The sequence below is a fragment of the Pelodiscus sinensis genome, chromosome 12, assembly GCF_052426305.1.
Source record: "Pelodiscus sinensis isolate ZL-2025 chromosome 12, ASM5242630v1, whole genome shotgun sequence".
NCBI classification, from domain to species: Eukaryota; Metazoa; Chordata; order Testudines; family Trionychidae; genus Pelodiscus; species Pelodiscus sinensis.
In genome coordinates this window covers 45,470,460-45,486,983 of record NC_143063.1, presented here as the reverse complement: position 1 = coordinate 45,486,983, position 16,524 = coordinate 45,470,460, and the positions used below count along the sequence as shown (strand labels likewise).

The following is a 16,524-nucleotide window of genomic DNA, read 5'->3' as shown; positions in this document are numbered from 1 at the left end:
AAAATCAGCCGCTTTTCTGGAAAAACTTGCCAGCTGTCTACACTGGCCGCTTGAATTTCCGGAAAAGCACTGACGATCTAATGTAAAATCATCAGTGCTTTTCCGGAAAAACTATGCTGCTCCCGTTCGGGCAAAAGTCTTTGTCCGGAAAACTGTTCCGGAAAAGGGCCACTAGACAGCACAGAAGTGTTTTCCGCAAAAAAGCCCCGATTGCGAAAATGACGATCGGGGCTTTTTTGCGGAAAAGCGCGTCTAGATTGGCCACAGACGCTTTTCCGGTAAAAAGTGATTTTCTGGAAATACTTTTAATGGAAAACCTTTTCCGTTAAAAGCATTTCTGGAAAATCATGCCAGTGTAGACGTAGCCTTGCTGTGTAAGAATTTTGGTTCTGACATCTCTTTTCTTTCCTCACTGGCTGGCCCACTGAAAAAGTGGCTGCAGGGTTCCCCACCGCTGCACCACAGGGAAAAGACATGGGCTGGCTCTAGCCAAAGCTGGATGTCTGGGTCTCCATTCTTAGGACAAGAGCTATGAGGTGGTAGGATGGACAAACATAAGAGGGGAGCAATGCTGTGAAACATACAGATGCCACAAAACTTGAGAAGAACCTCGAGGGCTGATTCCAAGCCCACTTACTCAGGGAAAACTCAACAGGACTACCCCAACATGAGAGAAGGATCGGCCCTTCTGATTGTAGCCAACTCTGCTGTATAATTTCCACCTGCCCACCAAACCACCCTAATGTTGGCTGCAACAAACCCAAAGCGTAATATATCCCTCAGAGATACACATCCTGGAAGAGAAGCACTACATGCACATGTATGTCAATGTCTTTTTTGTATTTTCCTATTCCCCTACAGGAACTAAGGAACCAGAAACAGAAGATTGTCTCGGAAAGGGAGCGACTTCAGGCCGAACTAGATCACTTGAGAAAGTGCCTTGCATTGCCTGCAATGCAGTGGTCTAGGGGTTATTTCAAGGGATATCCCAGGTGACGCTCCCTTGCACTAGGCCGAACATATAGTATAGAAATAATAATCTATTTTATTACCTTGAATATTTAATATTTTTCACTGGGAGGTTTGAAGCTAAAAAATAAATGGAGAATGTGCCATGCATGGAGCAAAGGACTATGGGATCCGGAAAAAATACCCACCTCTATCTTGACTTCAATGCAACTGAATCTTTGTAATTCTGCAAGCAACCCACCCATGAAGGCTAGATTTTGTTTAATTTTAATGAGGGTTTTTTGCCCCTTCTTCCCTCCACTTTTTAATTTTTTTTAAAATCTGATAAAAAAACTTCATCAACAACACTAATAGCAACCTCCCCTTTGGGAGGGTGCTCTCCACACACAAAATCATTCTTTTGTTGCCATATAAGTCCAACTGCTGTACCATGGGGTTTGCCTATTCTTCACTGGGAAGATGGTCTCTCTCGCATTAAGAGGAAGCTGGTACACTTTTGAAAGCAAACAAACTGTGTATCATCTCAGATACGAAAAGCTGTATCTACGCTGGAAGGAGCAAACACAGCTTCAGAACTTGAACCTGTCCCAAAATCAACAGGCTTTCCACTGGAATGCACTTCACTATAAAAAATAAAGTGAATAAACAAACCGCAGGTACCTTTTGATTACTGTTTTGGGAGGGGAAGGGGTAGGGAGCAGAATTTACAGAATAATAACACACACACACACACACACACACACACACACTTAGAATGACACAAATTACATACCCTCATGGGTGAAATTTTCATACAAACGCAAATGATTTTACAATTTAAAAAAGGTGCTTCAGCCTTGTACTGTGTATATATTTAAAAAGTTTTGTATGTTTTTATTACTTTAATTATTGTTATAAAAAGCTTGCCATTTTTAATATGTTTCTGCTTTTTTTTTTTGGACAAAATAACTTGCTTTTAGTGTTTGTACTGCTGCTGGTCAGGACATGAAAAATTATTGACGTGTTTTAAAAGAATTTTTAAAAAAAGCTTTCCACTGGGGCATGTGCTATCACTTCTGTTTTTTGCTTTATATAGCATCAGTTACTTGTACAGGCAATTCTGTTACTAGAAGGCCGGGAAGTAATTATTCCTTACCTCCTTGTCACTGATTTGCCTCCTCTCCCCCCCCCCCCCTTCAAAAGCACTTCAACAGTTACATTACAAATATGACCAGCTGCTACTAAATGGGGAAGGGAGGGGAACGTCTGTGTGGGGAACAAAAGTTCAAAACTAAATGAACTGTTTGGGTCTATGATCTAGCGTTACTGCTGTCTTTCAGTGCTATGAGCAGGACTAATGTAGAAAATGTTTTAAAGGGAAGCACTTGTGTTAGCCATGAGGTGCTACGGAACCACAGGACAGAAAGCAGAGCTGTCTGAGCTGAGCTTCCCCTGGTGTTTAGTCAGGAGAAACACCAACGGGACTAGGAAGGAGGAGGAGGAAGTGGAAGTGCTCCCAGCTTACCCTTTCTTTCTCTGAATAACACTTCTGTGAACTAGGAGGCCTTCTTTCACAGAGCTGACTTGAAATTCAGTTTCCAGTTGGGTTAGCCCAAACCTGGATGAGCTCTATTTCTTATAAAGGGTGAAGGGCCATAGCAGCTTTCTGAGCACCCCCCACGGACTAATTTTTGTTTTTTATTAACTTCTTAGATGCAGAGAAGCATGGTGGGTAATAGGTGTCTGCTTGCCTCCTACTTCCTAGCAGCTGACAGTAAAGTGCATTTCCTCATATGCCATTTGCTCTGTGTGTGTCAGGAATATTTCAATTTAAATTAGGAGGAAGTGGCACCACAAGGAACAGCACTAATAGGATCTTCATTTTCTAGCTATGAAACGGGACAGGAAAGGCCATAGGCTTTTCATACCCTGTTCCCATACTCACCTGCTAGGCATGTTCTGTTGCCAAGGGCAGGGATCTGGGGACAATTGATGAGGCTAAAGTATCATAAATATCTCTGATCAAAAATCTACATATTACTCTTCCACGTCTAGAATTGGATGTCTCTCTCCTATTTTGGGTATTGAGGGGGAGGAGATAGAGCTACCTGTCCTGTTGTAACAGTGAAGCACCTGGAGTGGAAAAAACTTCTAGTAATCACAACATGCTCTAGGCAAGGTTCCTGGTGTTCCTTCTCCCTGTTGTTTAGTCTATTACTGTTCTTCACAAGAAACATTCACTCTGACTAAATCTCAGGCAAGGCCTTAGCCTATTGCATTCCTGGATGGTTTTGCAGCTACCTGTTTTCAGATGGCAATGGCAGCTATTCCAAGCTTTTGTGTAGCTCATGACTGAGGAGCTAGCCTGAGTGAAACGACAGCAGAATAGGGAAAAGCAAAATCCATGTGCCATGCTTTAAGTAACATCAGCCTGTTGTTAGATGCAGTAGAGAGGTCGTGATTTCCCTTTAGCCTACAAACATCCAACTGCAATCCTGCTAGGTTCCACGTTAGAATCAGAAAGATTCCTTCTCCCTACCCCCCCGAAGTACCAAGACAATCAGATTAAATAACTTATGTTGGAACAGACAATAAATAAGAAAAATTACCAGAAAAGCTGAAACTGATACTCATTTTAAGCCATGCAATTTTACATTTTCCCTCTTTCATGGTCATATTTAGGCTAGTACACACAAACCTCCACAATCTATCTTGAGCCTGTTCCATGCTGCAAATGGAAGAAAGTAAAGCAGTTGCTGACTACTATTGTTAATTTAGCTTTACCCAAAAAGCTGAAGTGATGACCTGTATGTCTGCTCATGTGCTCGTCTTCTGAGGAGCTGACACTATTTCTGTTTTCCATCTGGGAGACTGAGACGCAGACAAAACTACATCAAAACATACAATAGGAAGAACAATAAATATTTCACCCCAGGGTTGGCTTCAGAGCTGATTTGTGCCATTTTGGTTTCAAAGTGTTTACATGAAGGAACATCTGTCTTTGACCACAACAGGCCTGCAGTTTTCCTTTCACTCAGAGAGAAGAGATCCTTTTTAAAGTGCCGTTATGAGCAGGCAAGTGACTAGAATGCTATACAGTTTTAAAGATTTACTCTTAGTTGATGTTTTTGGTGTCAGTTTTGCCTATTTTTACAACTCAAAAATGAGCCCATTCTTAATGCCAAGGTAGGTTACTGCCAACCTGAAACTAAAACCACAGCCTTTCTGCTTCATATGCTGTCAGCAGCAATCAAAGATTCTAGAAACAGAATTCATTTGGAAATGCTGCTCACAAGGTAACTAGAATTTAGCTTCGGCTATTGAGTCTTGTAAATGCTACATGACAGCAGAAAAAATGAGAGTGGGTACTAGCAGCTATGATGCAAAATATACCAAGCAGCACCAAAATGCCATTTTTAGAGTCACTTTTCTAATCATAATTGCATTTTAAATACTGGGGGCTTGTAAACAACGAGATGGGCTCAATTTAAAGAAAGGATGTTACCACTGCTTTATGTTTAAGGGCAGTTATTGCATGTGCAAAAAGCGTTTTTAAGCACACCGTCGTCTCGGTTTAATTTACCAGTTTAAGCAGCAAAATGCATTTAGGGTTGAGTTATTTAAATCAGAATGCATGGTGCGCCTTGGGGCTACAAGCTGCCAAATCACAAACTTAATAATTTTAACTCCAAAAAATACACTTTAAATCACTGTTTCCCCTCTCAGTCAGATTATCCATCAACTTCAATACACCTCAGAGTGGGAGTTCCTAAGAACACCACCAGATGGCAATGTTTAGGAGGAGCCTGTTTGAAAATGTAACTTTACTTAGCAACAAATCCCTGTACTGGAGAATGCAGATTCCAGACTCCTTTCCCCCCCCCCCCTCCCATTTCCCGCATACAAAGAGACAGTAGGTAATCCCCAACTTCTTGACCCAGTGCTCAGAAATTCTCAGTACTACTCCCTCCCTCTCCCTTTGGGTCATGTTGACTGGGAGTGTTTATCTGTATGTACCCTGTGCAGAATTGCTAGAGCAGTAAGGCCAGAGGATGGGAAAGAGGGGGGAGGGGGAGGAAGCCCAGGCTTGCTGGGGGCAGTTTAGATGCTGTGAAAGAAAAATTAAACCTGTTCTAAGTGTACTTGTTTGAATTAATTGTAATGTAATATATTATTTGTTGAATGTAGTAATTAGGTATTTATGAATATATTGCTGTAATTTCTGACAACATCCAAAAAATAAAATTGTCCTAAATCATGATAAAGAATTGTTTTTCCCTCCCGCTAGTGGATGGAAAAGTTACACTGAGCCAGAGTGAAGGACAGTATGTGTAATGTAATATTATTATTTATCTATTGCTGACAATGCATCATGGCACTTAGCTAGCACCCATCCCATGTTGCAGCTTGCATTCCACACCTATATTAAGTTGGGGGTGAAACGTGAATAGCTTAAACGTAGTTCAGGGGATTTGTTATTTCAGGACTAACTCAGTCCAGAGTATCCTATTTCATACGTTACCTCATCAGTTACATAGGCCACTTCACTCACAACCACCTAACTATATCATACAAGTGAATCAGGGACTACACAGGAGACAGTGGAATAGCCAAAACAGTATGGGGCAGCTAAGACAGGAGTAGATGGTAGGAGATATTTAAATGACAGTTTAATCATTTGAGTGTAAGAGCAACAGGGAAACCTTCACCTACAGACATGGGGACGGTCATGATTAAATACAGTTAGCTGCCCAATGAGACTTGCTTTATATTAAGTGAAGGGCAGCCCCAGTACACATTTAGATAGACTGATTCCTTGCAGTGTTCACAGATACGATTGCTATAATCAAACCTAAAACACACAGCAAGACCAGTTTACAGACTCTGAGATAAGGACCCTAACTTCAGCTGTAATGGGCATGAGATGTTTTCACCTTACACCATCTTGATCTTCACACAGTTTGTACCACTGTATGTTAAAGGCAAAGACGTCGTATTCTGAAACAGGACTCTTCACTCCTTTTTATACATGATTTTTTTCCTTTAAACAAATAGTAACATTTCAAAAGACCAAATGCAGTATAAATGTAACAGTGACACCTCTTCCAAACACCAGAAATATTTCCTTCTGCTCCTCCAATTGGACCCATTTCTTACTTCCCCAAACAGCCAGCAACTAGCAGATTGGCCAGCCTCTTCCCTTTACTCCTGTCCACGCAGAGCTTAGCCCAATATGTGACATGCTGTCAGATTACATTCAGAGCAGTGGGAGCTAAGCTGCAACATAATTTTTTGCTTTCAAGCTATCACCTACCCCACAGCAGCCAGGAACACGCACGGTGAATGCCACATTCTCTCTGTTGCAGAGATTATTGTTATGACGACATTCATATTCAGGAAAATCAACAAAGGGACTGTTTTTCTTTAGTGTACATGATAGAGAAATGCTGCTGGTAAGCCAGCCCTTGGCAGAGTTGCCTCCATACAGGATATCTTAGTAGCCTGCTAGAACCAGTACCTGAACCAAATGAGGTGGTACATGTTCTCTTTAAAGCTGCATCTCCCACTGAAGGAGAAATACAGAGCTGCAAGTGCACAGGGACAGAACAGTACATTTTAGTAGTCTTGGGAAGCCAGCCACATGAACTCATCTATAAGCTAAGCTCAGAGATGAATATACTGTTGTAAGTAATGGTCCACTTGAAGAAACAAGCCTTAACATGCAGTAAAGCTGGGTTGAAATCCATATATCACACTGTACAGGGCTTGCCAAGCAGCAGCGAGCCCTGCTCGCCAGCTGTGCGGTTTCACGTTGTTCTGAGCTCTTCTGCGCTCTGCCAGCTCTTCCGGGTTGTAATCTACTCGCCATGGCCGAGTAGATTATATTATTTGTTGAACCCTGACAATGTAGGCCAGGGAAGCCACAGGACTGCTGTGCATCCAAGTGTTTAAAACAGTTCCATTCTGTGATCTTCCTCAGCCAGGCTTTAGACAACCCAGGGGAAGAAGAGCAAGACATCAAGAGCATATTTATTGCTGCTACATTTAAGAGAAATAAAAACCCACCCAATAAGGCATCAAGGGGTTAACAAGAAAAACCTCTCAACAGCATCCTGCTGCTGCATCCCATTCATCCTGGAAAGACAGCTGCCCAGGGACTGGGCGAGTTCTGCCAGGTAGAAGAATCATTGGTTTTGCCAAGGATGTTCAGTGTAGAACTAGAAACCGTTCATGATAGCTGCTGAGTAGGGAAAGATTATTAATATGCAGCCACAAGGCTGCTTTCTTTCCATTGCTTGCATACAAACGGAAGGAAACTGCAGTCTTGAGGCAAACACCACAGAGACTAAGTTAGATACAGCTGACAGAAGTACACGACCTGCATGGTTGCCCTATCCCAGGAGGGTTTTAGACTGTGTGTCAGAAGGTGTCTTAGAAATCCTGGGACTGGGCACTCTCACCCGGCTGAAGGTTAGTGCGTAGCTTGTACATGTGATCTAAGGCTTGAGTAAGAAAAGTCCCAGTGGTGTTGATCTCCATCAAGGTCAGATTATCCAGCTAAAAGACAAGGAGAGTGACATTACAGCAATATTTGAGGAAGCAGCAGTACAATCTCTGACGACAGCAAAATGAAGGCCTGTCTGTGCTACAAAATTATGTGACATAAATTACATCAACATAAAGCTACTGCAGTAATTAAGTAGATTTTTGTGCCCACGCTACTCTCTTTCTGTCGTCACCAGGAACACTTACAGCATGGATCACTGTGGAACGCTGAAAGCCCAGAGCCTAGCCACTCTGGCCGAGAGCTGGGGCTCTGAGCTGTCAGACAGCAGGAGCTGACAGCCAGAACAGTCAATGCAGAGTCTGCACACTGCACTGACCTAACTATATCAAGCTACGTCGTTACATGTTTTTCAGAGGTGGAATTTTTAGCTCAGTGTGTTAAGAGACTTACATTGGTCAGATAGCAATACGTAGCACAAACGCTTACAGACTTGAAAGAAGCACTGCAGCATTTGGAACAAAATTATACACAGAGAGCTGTGATCAGCTCAAAAGAGGAGCTTACAAACAAAAAACAAAACACACCCACATAGCTATAGTTCAACTGACCAAATCACAGAGGGGAAAAAGCTGCAAATGGAACTTTCACTAGCTGTTCTAATCATTCACAACTAATGCATCTAATGTGCCAACTAATCACACAGTATCTTGAATATTCCCAGGCCAAAACTAGCAGAAGTATCAGCCCACTCCTGATTCCTCTTACTGTACCTTGGCATGGGCCTCCTGCTGTCTGACAAAGCTGTCTGCAGACAGACGTAGTTTAGCTAGCCGCGTATCCCAGGTATCCTTAACCAGTGTTCGAATTTCATCTGCTTTTGGGATGCTGTCTGAGGCACTGAAAGAGGAGGTATGTCAGAACAGGCTGTAAAAGACTAATATGAATAGTGTAGTTTCCTTTATACAAAGATGAGACTAAAATCCAAGCTTCTGCTGCTTTTTCAGCTGTGGTTTTCTGTAGCTGCTGAAAATTACAAGCAAGTTGGGGGGGGCGTGAAGGGGGCGAGAGAGATTGTGAGTAACCATGCACATTAACTGATGAGTTAACTGCATACATGGGTACACTTTCACATTCCTAGTTTTCAGTAGGGATATTCAATTTAGATTAATTAACTACTCGAAGAGTCGATGGGATTTCCATCGACTATTTAATTTGTGTATAAGGGCGCCTCCACCTTTGAGCTGCTGGGCTCTTGCTACAGTTCAAAGGGGGGAGCCCCACAGGGAGCAGGAGACCAGCAGGGGACTGGCCCTGTGCTCCCTGCAGGACTTCACCTTTTGAAATGTACAAGAGTCCCACTGGGGCTCTTGTACATTTCAAAAGCAGAATCACAGCAGAACCGGCAGGAGCGGACACTGCTTCAGTCCCCGCTCATGTCGTTTTCTGCTGTGTCTCTACCTCCCCTACGCCCTGCGGAGATGGTACTGCAGGGAACCGGCTTTTAAGCAGGCTCCCTCCAGCATCAGCTCCCTCCCTTGCTGCCTCTCTCAGATAGAGGTAGCAAGGGGAGGAAGCAACCAGTCGCATCACTAGTCGACTATCCGATAAGCTTCTGCTTATCGAACAGTCGCCTAGTCACTTACATCCCTAGTTTTCAGTACAGACTTTCTGCTCTTTAATTGCCCAGTTTGGCCAGGTTATTAAGATTCCTGGTATTCCAGACAAAGTCACATAGTAAAACAGCAACTAAGTATCTCAATTGCTATTAGAGCCCAAGTTGAACCCAGTACTCTTCCCACTCGGTCATAGAACCTTCACTAGAAAGGACCACATGCTGCATCATAACATCCTACTGGTTAGGTAATTCAAACACTTTCATGAGAACCTCAAGAGATCCTATCAATTTATCTGGACAGAAGTGTCATGGAGATTCTAGTTTAAGGAAAGGGTCTGCATACTAAGACATTGAACGCATCAGAAGAAACAGCTAGGGCTTCAAATGGCCAGTCCTACCAAGGCCTTTTCAAGTCAGAAGGGTATATGCTTAGAACTGTGGTTCTCAACCAATGGAACAAATACGCCTGCAGGTACACAGAGGTCTTCCGGGGGTACATCAACTCATTTATTTGCCTACTTTTACAATAGCATAAAAAGTGCTACTGAAGTCTAGATACTATACATTGAAATGTAAACAAATATTATGTTCCAATTGATTCATATGGTAAAAATGAGAGAAAGTCTGCAATTTTTCAGTAATAGTGTGCTATGGCACTTTTGTATGTATGTCTGATTGGGTAAGCATATAGTTTTTAAGAGGGGTGAAACTTGGTGTTCAAGACAAATGAAACTCCTGAAAGGGGTACAATAGGCTGGAAAGACTGAAAGCCACTGGCTTAGAAGAAATTCCAACCAGCAAGCTAATTTTATTGTAATGAACTATCTTAGCAGACAGTTTAGAGTCTGAAAAGTCTGGAAGGATTAGGCTGCTGGCCCTCTCAGGAAGACAAGAGAGCTGTGAATCTGTATAAATGAAACTAAAAAATGTGCTATGCACCTTCAGGGTCTCTACACCTAGTTACTACATTATATGCAGTGTCGAAGTTCAGTTACCACTCCACAGAACAAATTAAACCAAGTTAATAAACAAAAAGACTTCCATTAAGTAAGTGCCTTAGCAAAAGCTTGATGAGCTTTAGAATAAGAGTCCTGTAAACACTTTCCCAGAGGCCTCCAAGTTTAAATCCAATAAAATTCTAAAAGCTTTCCTATGTCATGACTTACATTCCTGAGTATTTACCCACTTCATCCCACTGGTTAGGAAGAGAAGTACCTGGGACTTGTTATAACAAAAGACCCACTTACTAGTTTAACAGAAGCTTGGTTAGTTCCATGTAGTAAGGATTTGGCATTGGAGTGAAAGTGTCCTCTTTGCGCTCCTTATCCCGAATTTCCTCCAGCTTTTCTGAAACACAATTGAAAAGACTCATACTTTGCCAGAAGCTTCAACTCTCTAGTCAATTCTTCCCTGCAGAAATTACACCACTCGACCAACCTTGTACTATGAACTGCCTGTTTAGTAGCTTCAGAAAGGTAGTCGAGTCAGTCTGTAACTGGAAAAAACTTAAAAAAAAACAAGGAATAGTCTCCACATTAGATTGGCAAAACTTAAAAAACAACGAATAGTCTTGCAGCGCAATTGCTCAGTCCCAGCTCACACCAGCTCCGGTAGCCACCCACACTGCAGCTCTGCAGAGTGGTACACCTTGTCGACTACACCAGAGGTGGGGAATCTTTTTTTGTGGGCGGGGAAGAGGGGGGCTGCTGACTGACAGAAAACAAATCAGTCAGGGGCCGCACACAAATGAGAAGCAAAAAACCAAAACCCAACCCTCCCTGCCATGGCCCTCAACTGAGAAGAAAGGCACACCCCACACATTTCCCTTGTACACCAAAGCTTGGGGGGAGGGGCAGCCTAATAGATTTTGTGAGCTCCAGCATCACAGTGTGGGACTGGAGTGCCAGTGCAGTCTCCCCAATGCTGGGGGGTAGCCCTGAGCTTCAGGGCTAGATCCAGGCAGGGTCTTGGTGGAGGGGATGAGTGAGGGGGCTAGGGGTGTAGGATCTTGGTGGAAGGGTGTGGGGGGCTGAGGTCTTGGTGGAGGGGTCTCAGCAGGGTGATGAGTGAGGAGGCTGGGGGTGCAGGATAGGGATGTAAGTGACTAGTCCATTATCTGATAACTGAAAGCTCCCTACTTTCAGGGCCTCCCTTATCTGTCCTACATCCCAAGGGTGCCAGGTCCATGTTGGTTGAGGGCAGGGCTTGAACCCTTGACCTCTGGCTCCGGAGGCAGGCTCATCACAGCCAGCACCAACTGCTCCATCAGGAAGCCCACATAAGGGACGCCCTGATGATAGGGAGGTGGGGTGCAGCCGGCCCCCAGGCCTGAGATTCCTTACCCCTGGACTACATGATTAGCCAAATAACTGCTCCTTAACATCCTTATATAAAACACTTTGCATTTTTATAGAACATAACCTCAAGTCTCTTTACAAAGAAATCTCACCACTGAGGTAGGCAAGAATGATTCTCATTTTACAGGTGGACAAATAAAGCCAAAACAGTGGCTAGCTGAAGATCACATAGAAACCAGTGGTAGATCTGGGATGCAGTATTTTAAACCAATGTTATGTATCAGAGGGAATTCTAACTACACAGATTAAAATTACAATGGTGACATACTAAGATCATGCTAGTTTGGTGTAGGGATATGATAGTGTACGTATGTACACGGTCAGGGGCGGCCTGTCCATATAGGCGAACTAGGCGGTCGCCTAGGGCGCCAAGTTAAATGGGGCGCCAAATGGTGGCGCAATATCATTGAGGGGTTTGGAGGTGGGGGCGCCAATTGTATGGTTCGCCTAAGGCGCCAGTTGCTGGCAGCTAGTCTAGGGCCGCCCCTGTACACAGTTAACCAATGAGCATGGTTACATGCAGCATCTCCCTCTGTATTAGAGCCTGCATGTATTGGCTTACATGAACCCTCCTTTCCCCCTCCCCCATCTGCGCTGCTGCCTCTGAGACTCCCCACGCATAACAGCTCCTGCCTGCCCCCCTGCACTGCTGCCTCTGGGACCCGGTGCTCACGGGGAGCCTGTGTAAAAGCGGGTGGCTCCATGTGAGCACTGGCTCAGAGGCAGCAGCATGGGGGGAAAAGAGGACGGCTTGTATGTCACCATGAAGATTAATTGATGCATTCAGGCTTATTGGTTAACCATTTAAAGGTGTACACTATCACATCCCTAGTTTGGAATACTGCCATAGCAGTGTCAGTCCCAGAGTATTAGTGACTCAAGGTGGGTGAGGTAATTTTTTTTTTTTTTTTTTAACTGAGTCAACTTTTGATGGTGAAGGAGACAAGACCTGAAGAATACCTTCACACAGGGCTCGCCGAACTGCGGCAGCGCGCTGTCCGGTGATCTGCGCATGCACAGATCGCCGGAACCCGGCTCTTCCGGGTTACAATCTACTCGCCACGAGCGAGTAGATTGTATAATTTGTCAAGCCCTGCCTCCACGTAAGCCCGAAAGTTTGTCTCTTAGATCAACAGAAGTGAGTCCAACAAGAGACATTACCACACCCACTTTGTCTCTCTAAAATCATACTAGGTCTTGAAAAATCTCAGGAGCACTGCATTAGGAAACAGTTTCCTCCTACCATTTCTGCAATTTGCTCTAGGGAAAAGTGCAAAGGCTCAATTCTTGTATTTCAGTAATCCCCACTAGCTCTGCAGCCTGGCTAATGTGTGTTCTCCTTACCAGCGTCCATCCATTCAGGCGGTATTAGCCGACACTTCTGTCTCTGTTTTAGGTTAATAGCCAACCAAAGAGGCACTTCCACAGGCAGTCCAGGATTAAAGGGACCCAAATCTCCCTGTAAAATTAAATTAAGTATGAAAATAAGGAAAGTAGAATTAACAGGGCATACAAAATTGTGACACTGCTTTGAAAATCTAGTTTCTTTCATCAGCCTCACATGCATCAGAAGGGTCAACAGTTTCCAGTAGATTTAGGGAGGCCATGCCATGCCAACTGAAATGACCCCTCCTCTTAGTCCCAGATCCAAGCACAGTTCTCTTTTCCCTATAACTACTTACATTTCTATGGCATTTTCTATCCTAAGTACTTTTCATATATATATATATGAAACCTTTTTTCCCAGCACTAAGGGTCATGGTCACAGTAGACCACAAGCTAAATATGAGTCAACAGTGAGACACTCTTTACAAAAAAATCAAACAGGATTATGGGATGCATTAATAGGAGTGTTGTGAGCAAGACATGAGAAGTCATTCTTTCACTCTTCTCTGCACTGATTAGGCCTCAGTTGGGAGTACTGCGTCCAGTTCTGGGCACCACATTTCAAGAAAGATGTGAAGAAATTGGAGAAAGTCCAGAGAAGAGCAACAAAAATGGTCTAGAAAGGTCTAGAAAACATGACCTATGAGGGAAGACTGAAAGAATAGGGCTTAAACAGAAGACCGAGGGGGAACATGATAGCGGTTTCCAAGTATCTAAAAGGGTGTTACAAGGAGAATGGAGAAAAATTGTTCTCCTTGGACTCTGATGATAGGACAAGAAGCAATGGACTTAAATTAAAACCAGGGAGGTTAGGTTGGACATTAGGAAAAACTTCCTAACTGTCAGGGTGGTTAAACACTGGAATACATTACCTAGGGAGGTTGTGGAATCTCCATCACTGGAGATATTTAAGGGCAGGTTGGACAGACACCTATCAGGGATGATCTAGACCTGGACTACTCAACATGCGGCCCAGGGGCTGTTTGTGGCCTGCAGTACAGTTTGGGTTTACATGGGCCTTAACACATGGCCCAGTGGTGGGATCCTTTGATCATGGCCTCAACTGGGAACACGCTGCACAACAGCAAGTCAATATAATGGTTGTCTGTTGAGCTGCGTTTTAGTAATTAAATTCTGGACTGTCATTGCTCATTAAGGCTATGTCTAACCTGCACGGCATCCATACTGCCCACCCACTCTTGTGCAAGAAGATTTACAGTACAGCATCGGAAGACAGAGCTCCTTGCGCACAAGTGTAAGAGGACAGCGTGGACATGTGGCAGGGGTTTCTTGCGCAAGAAAGACCTATGCCTAAAATGGCCATCAGAGCTTTCTTGCGCAAGAGAGCGTCCACACTGCCATGGATGCTCTGTGCAAAAGCACATGGTGGTGTGGATATGTTCTTGTGCAAGATGTTCTTTCTTGCGCAAGAACCCACCAGTGTAGCCTAAAAGTGCTCTCATATAAGTGGAAATCAGGTAAATATTACATATTATTAATACCAGCAGAATGGACTTAAACGGGGCCTGACTGTTGTCTAGTCTTGCCTTAAATCTTTTGTACTCATGCCCATCAGCGTGAAAGAAGCTATGTGCACATATATGCAACCACACTGGAGTTGCAGCCCTTGGCATATGCTGCGAATATCACTGTGGCCCCCCCAGGGCTTGCAAAGTTGAGTAGCCCTGATGTAGACGGTGCTTGGTCCTGCGGCAGAGGACTGGACCTGATGGTCTCCCGAGGTCCCTTCCAGCGTGAGGAGCGTGTTGGGAGTTGGAAATGCCTGTGGAGGGAACAGGGGCGGCATCTTGACAGCAAGGCAAGCGGGGCAGGTGATTCTGGACTCCCCTGATGCTGCACGGGGGAGCCGGGCGGGAGGGGCGTTGCCATGGTAACACGCACCACGGGGCGCGAGGGGCGGGGTCACCGCTACAGGCGCCCAGACTCCACGGTGAGAGGCGGCAGGAAGCCCCGGGCTATTACAGCGTCTGGCTCTTCCCCGCAGGGCAGCAGCCCCCCCTGGGGAGCCCGACGAAAGGCCCCGCCCCCTGGCACCCGAACCCCCGCCGCGCGCCGTTCCCGCCCCTCAGCCTCGAGCCCCGTCGGGCCCTACGGTCAGCGCGGCCCCGCACCCCGATGAGGTAGATCCGGTCCAGGCTGAAGTTGGGGATGACGGTCACCAGCTCCTTCTCGGCCAGGAACTCGGCCTCGGCGGGATCCATGGCCCTGAGGCGGCCCCGCCGCCGGAACCGGAACCGGAACTCGCCAGCGCGCGCCAGGCGACAAAAAAGTGCGATTGGCTGGGAGGGAAATAAATCCCGCCCCCGGCGGCCCGTTTCTTAGCAGCGCGAGGCGAAGCAAGGCGGGCCGCGCTTTCCCGTACTCAGCTGGGGGGGAGGGGCTTTTACCGTAGGAGGCGTTGATTGGCTTACGCGCAGTCACGGTCTCTCTCTCTGTGATTGGTTTAGTCAGACACGCAGTGCGACGTGACTGGCTGAGCCGGGAAGGGTGGGAATGACTTCCAGCCAATCAGAACGCTCTTCAGAAGAAGGGCCCCTGGCGGGAGACTGTTTCCCGCCAATCAGCGCTGCTGTCGGCGGGCCCGGCTGAGCCTGCGCTGCCGTGTGTCATAGACTCCGCGCGCTCCTTCCCGCGGGGGATTCGCCTCCTAGCCTGGAGCCGTGGGGACGCAGCAGCTCCCGCTCCCCCTCAGACCCACTGGGCTGGAGCAGCCCATGTGCCCCCCCCCCAGCCTCACTGGGATGGAGCAGCCCATGTGCCCCCCCCCCAGCCTCACTGGGATGGAGCAGCCCATGCGCCCCCCCCCCAGCCTCACTGGGATGGAGCAGCCCATGCGCCCCCCCCCAGCCTCACTGGGATGGAGCAGCCCATGTGCCCCCCCCCCCAGCCTCACTGGGATGGAGCAGCCCATGCGCCCCCCCCCAGCCTCACTGGGATGGAGCAGCCCATGTGCCCCCCCCCCAGCCTCACTGGGATGGAGCAGCCCATGCGCCCCCCCCCAGCCTCACTGGGATGGAGCAGCCCATGCGCCCCCCCCCCAGCCTCACTGGGATGGAGCAGCCCATGCGCCCCCCCCCCAGCCTCACTGGGATGGAGCAGCCCATGCGCCCCCCCCCAGCCTCACTGGGATGGAGCAGCCCATGTGCCCCCCCCCCCAGCCTCACTGGGATGGAGCAGCCCATGCGCCCCCCCCCAGCCTCACTGGGATGGAGCAGCCCATGTGCCCCCCCCCCAGCCTCACTGGGATGGAGCAGCCCATGTGCCCCCCCCAGCCTCACTGAGATGGAGCAGCCCATGTGCCCCCCCCCAGCCTCACTGGGATGGAGCAGCCCATGTGCCCCCCCCAGCCTCACTGGGATGGAGCAGCCCATGTGCCCCCCCCCCAGCCTCACTGGGATGGAGCAGCCCATGCGCCCCCCCCCAGCCTCACTGGGATGGAGCAGCCCATGTGCCCCCCCCCCAGCCTCACTGGGATGGAGCAGCCCATGTGCCCCCCCCCAGCCTCACTGGGATGGAGCAGCCCATGCGCCCCCCCCCCCCAGCCTCACTGGGATGGAGCAGCCCATGTGCCCCCCCCCAGCCTCACTGGGATGGAGCAGCCCATGTGCCCCCCCCCAGCCTCACTGGGATGGAGCAGCCCATGTGCCCCCCCCCCAGTCTCACTGGAATGGAGCAGCCCATGCGCCCCC

General features: G+C 47.0%; 2 protein-coding genes across 10 annotated transcripts in view; one reads left to right on the top strand and one right to left on the bottom strand.

Annotated features, from left to right (window-relative positions):
• GSE1 (Gse1 coiled-coil protein) overlaps positions 1-2,148 on the top strand; it is a 342,537-nt gene extending 340,389 nt beyond the window's left edge. For all 9 annotated transcript variants that reach the window (XM_075939946.2, XM_075939940.2, XM_075939941.2 and 6 more), the window contains one exon: positions 862-2,148. In XM_075939946.2, the coding sequence (XP_075796061.2) occupies positions 862-996 (135 nt within the window). In that variant the 3' untranslated portion in view covers positions 997-2,148. The remainder of the gene's footprint in view (positions 1-861) is intronic.
• A 3,448-nt stretch (positions 2,149-5,596) lies between these two features.
• On the bottom strand, positions 5,597-15,110 carry GINS2 (GINS complex subunit 2). The gene is made up of 5 exons (XM_075939953.2): positions 14,947-15,110; positions 12,773-12,887; positions 10,319-10,418; positions 8,227-8,353; positions 5,597-7,506 (listed from the first exon to the last, which is right to left on the bottom strand). The coding sequence occupies exons 1-5, from the start codon at positions 15,034-15,036 to the stop codon at positions 7,381-7,383; spliced, it is 558 nt and encodes a 185-aa protein (XP_075796068.1). The 5' UTR covers positions 15,037-15,110; the 3' UTR covers positions 5,597-7,380.
• Positions 15,111-16,524: the final 1,414 nt, after the last annotated feature.

Excerpts from the sequence above, each read along its gene's own strand:
- GINS2 (XM_075939953.2), bottom strand. The coding sequence starts at position 15,036 with ATGGATCCCGCCGAGGCCGAGTTCCTGGCCGAGAAGGAGCTGGTGACC. Across the intron at positions 12,888-14,946 it reads ACCGGATCTACCTCATCGGG|GGAGATTTGGGTCCCTTTAA; the intron begins GTGCGGGGCCGC and ends TTAATTTTACAG. Across the intron at positions 7,507-8,226 it reads AGCAGGAGGCCCATGCCAAG|CTGGATAATCTGACCTTGAT; the intron begins GTACAGTAAGAG and ends CTTGTCTTTTAG.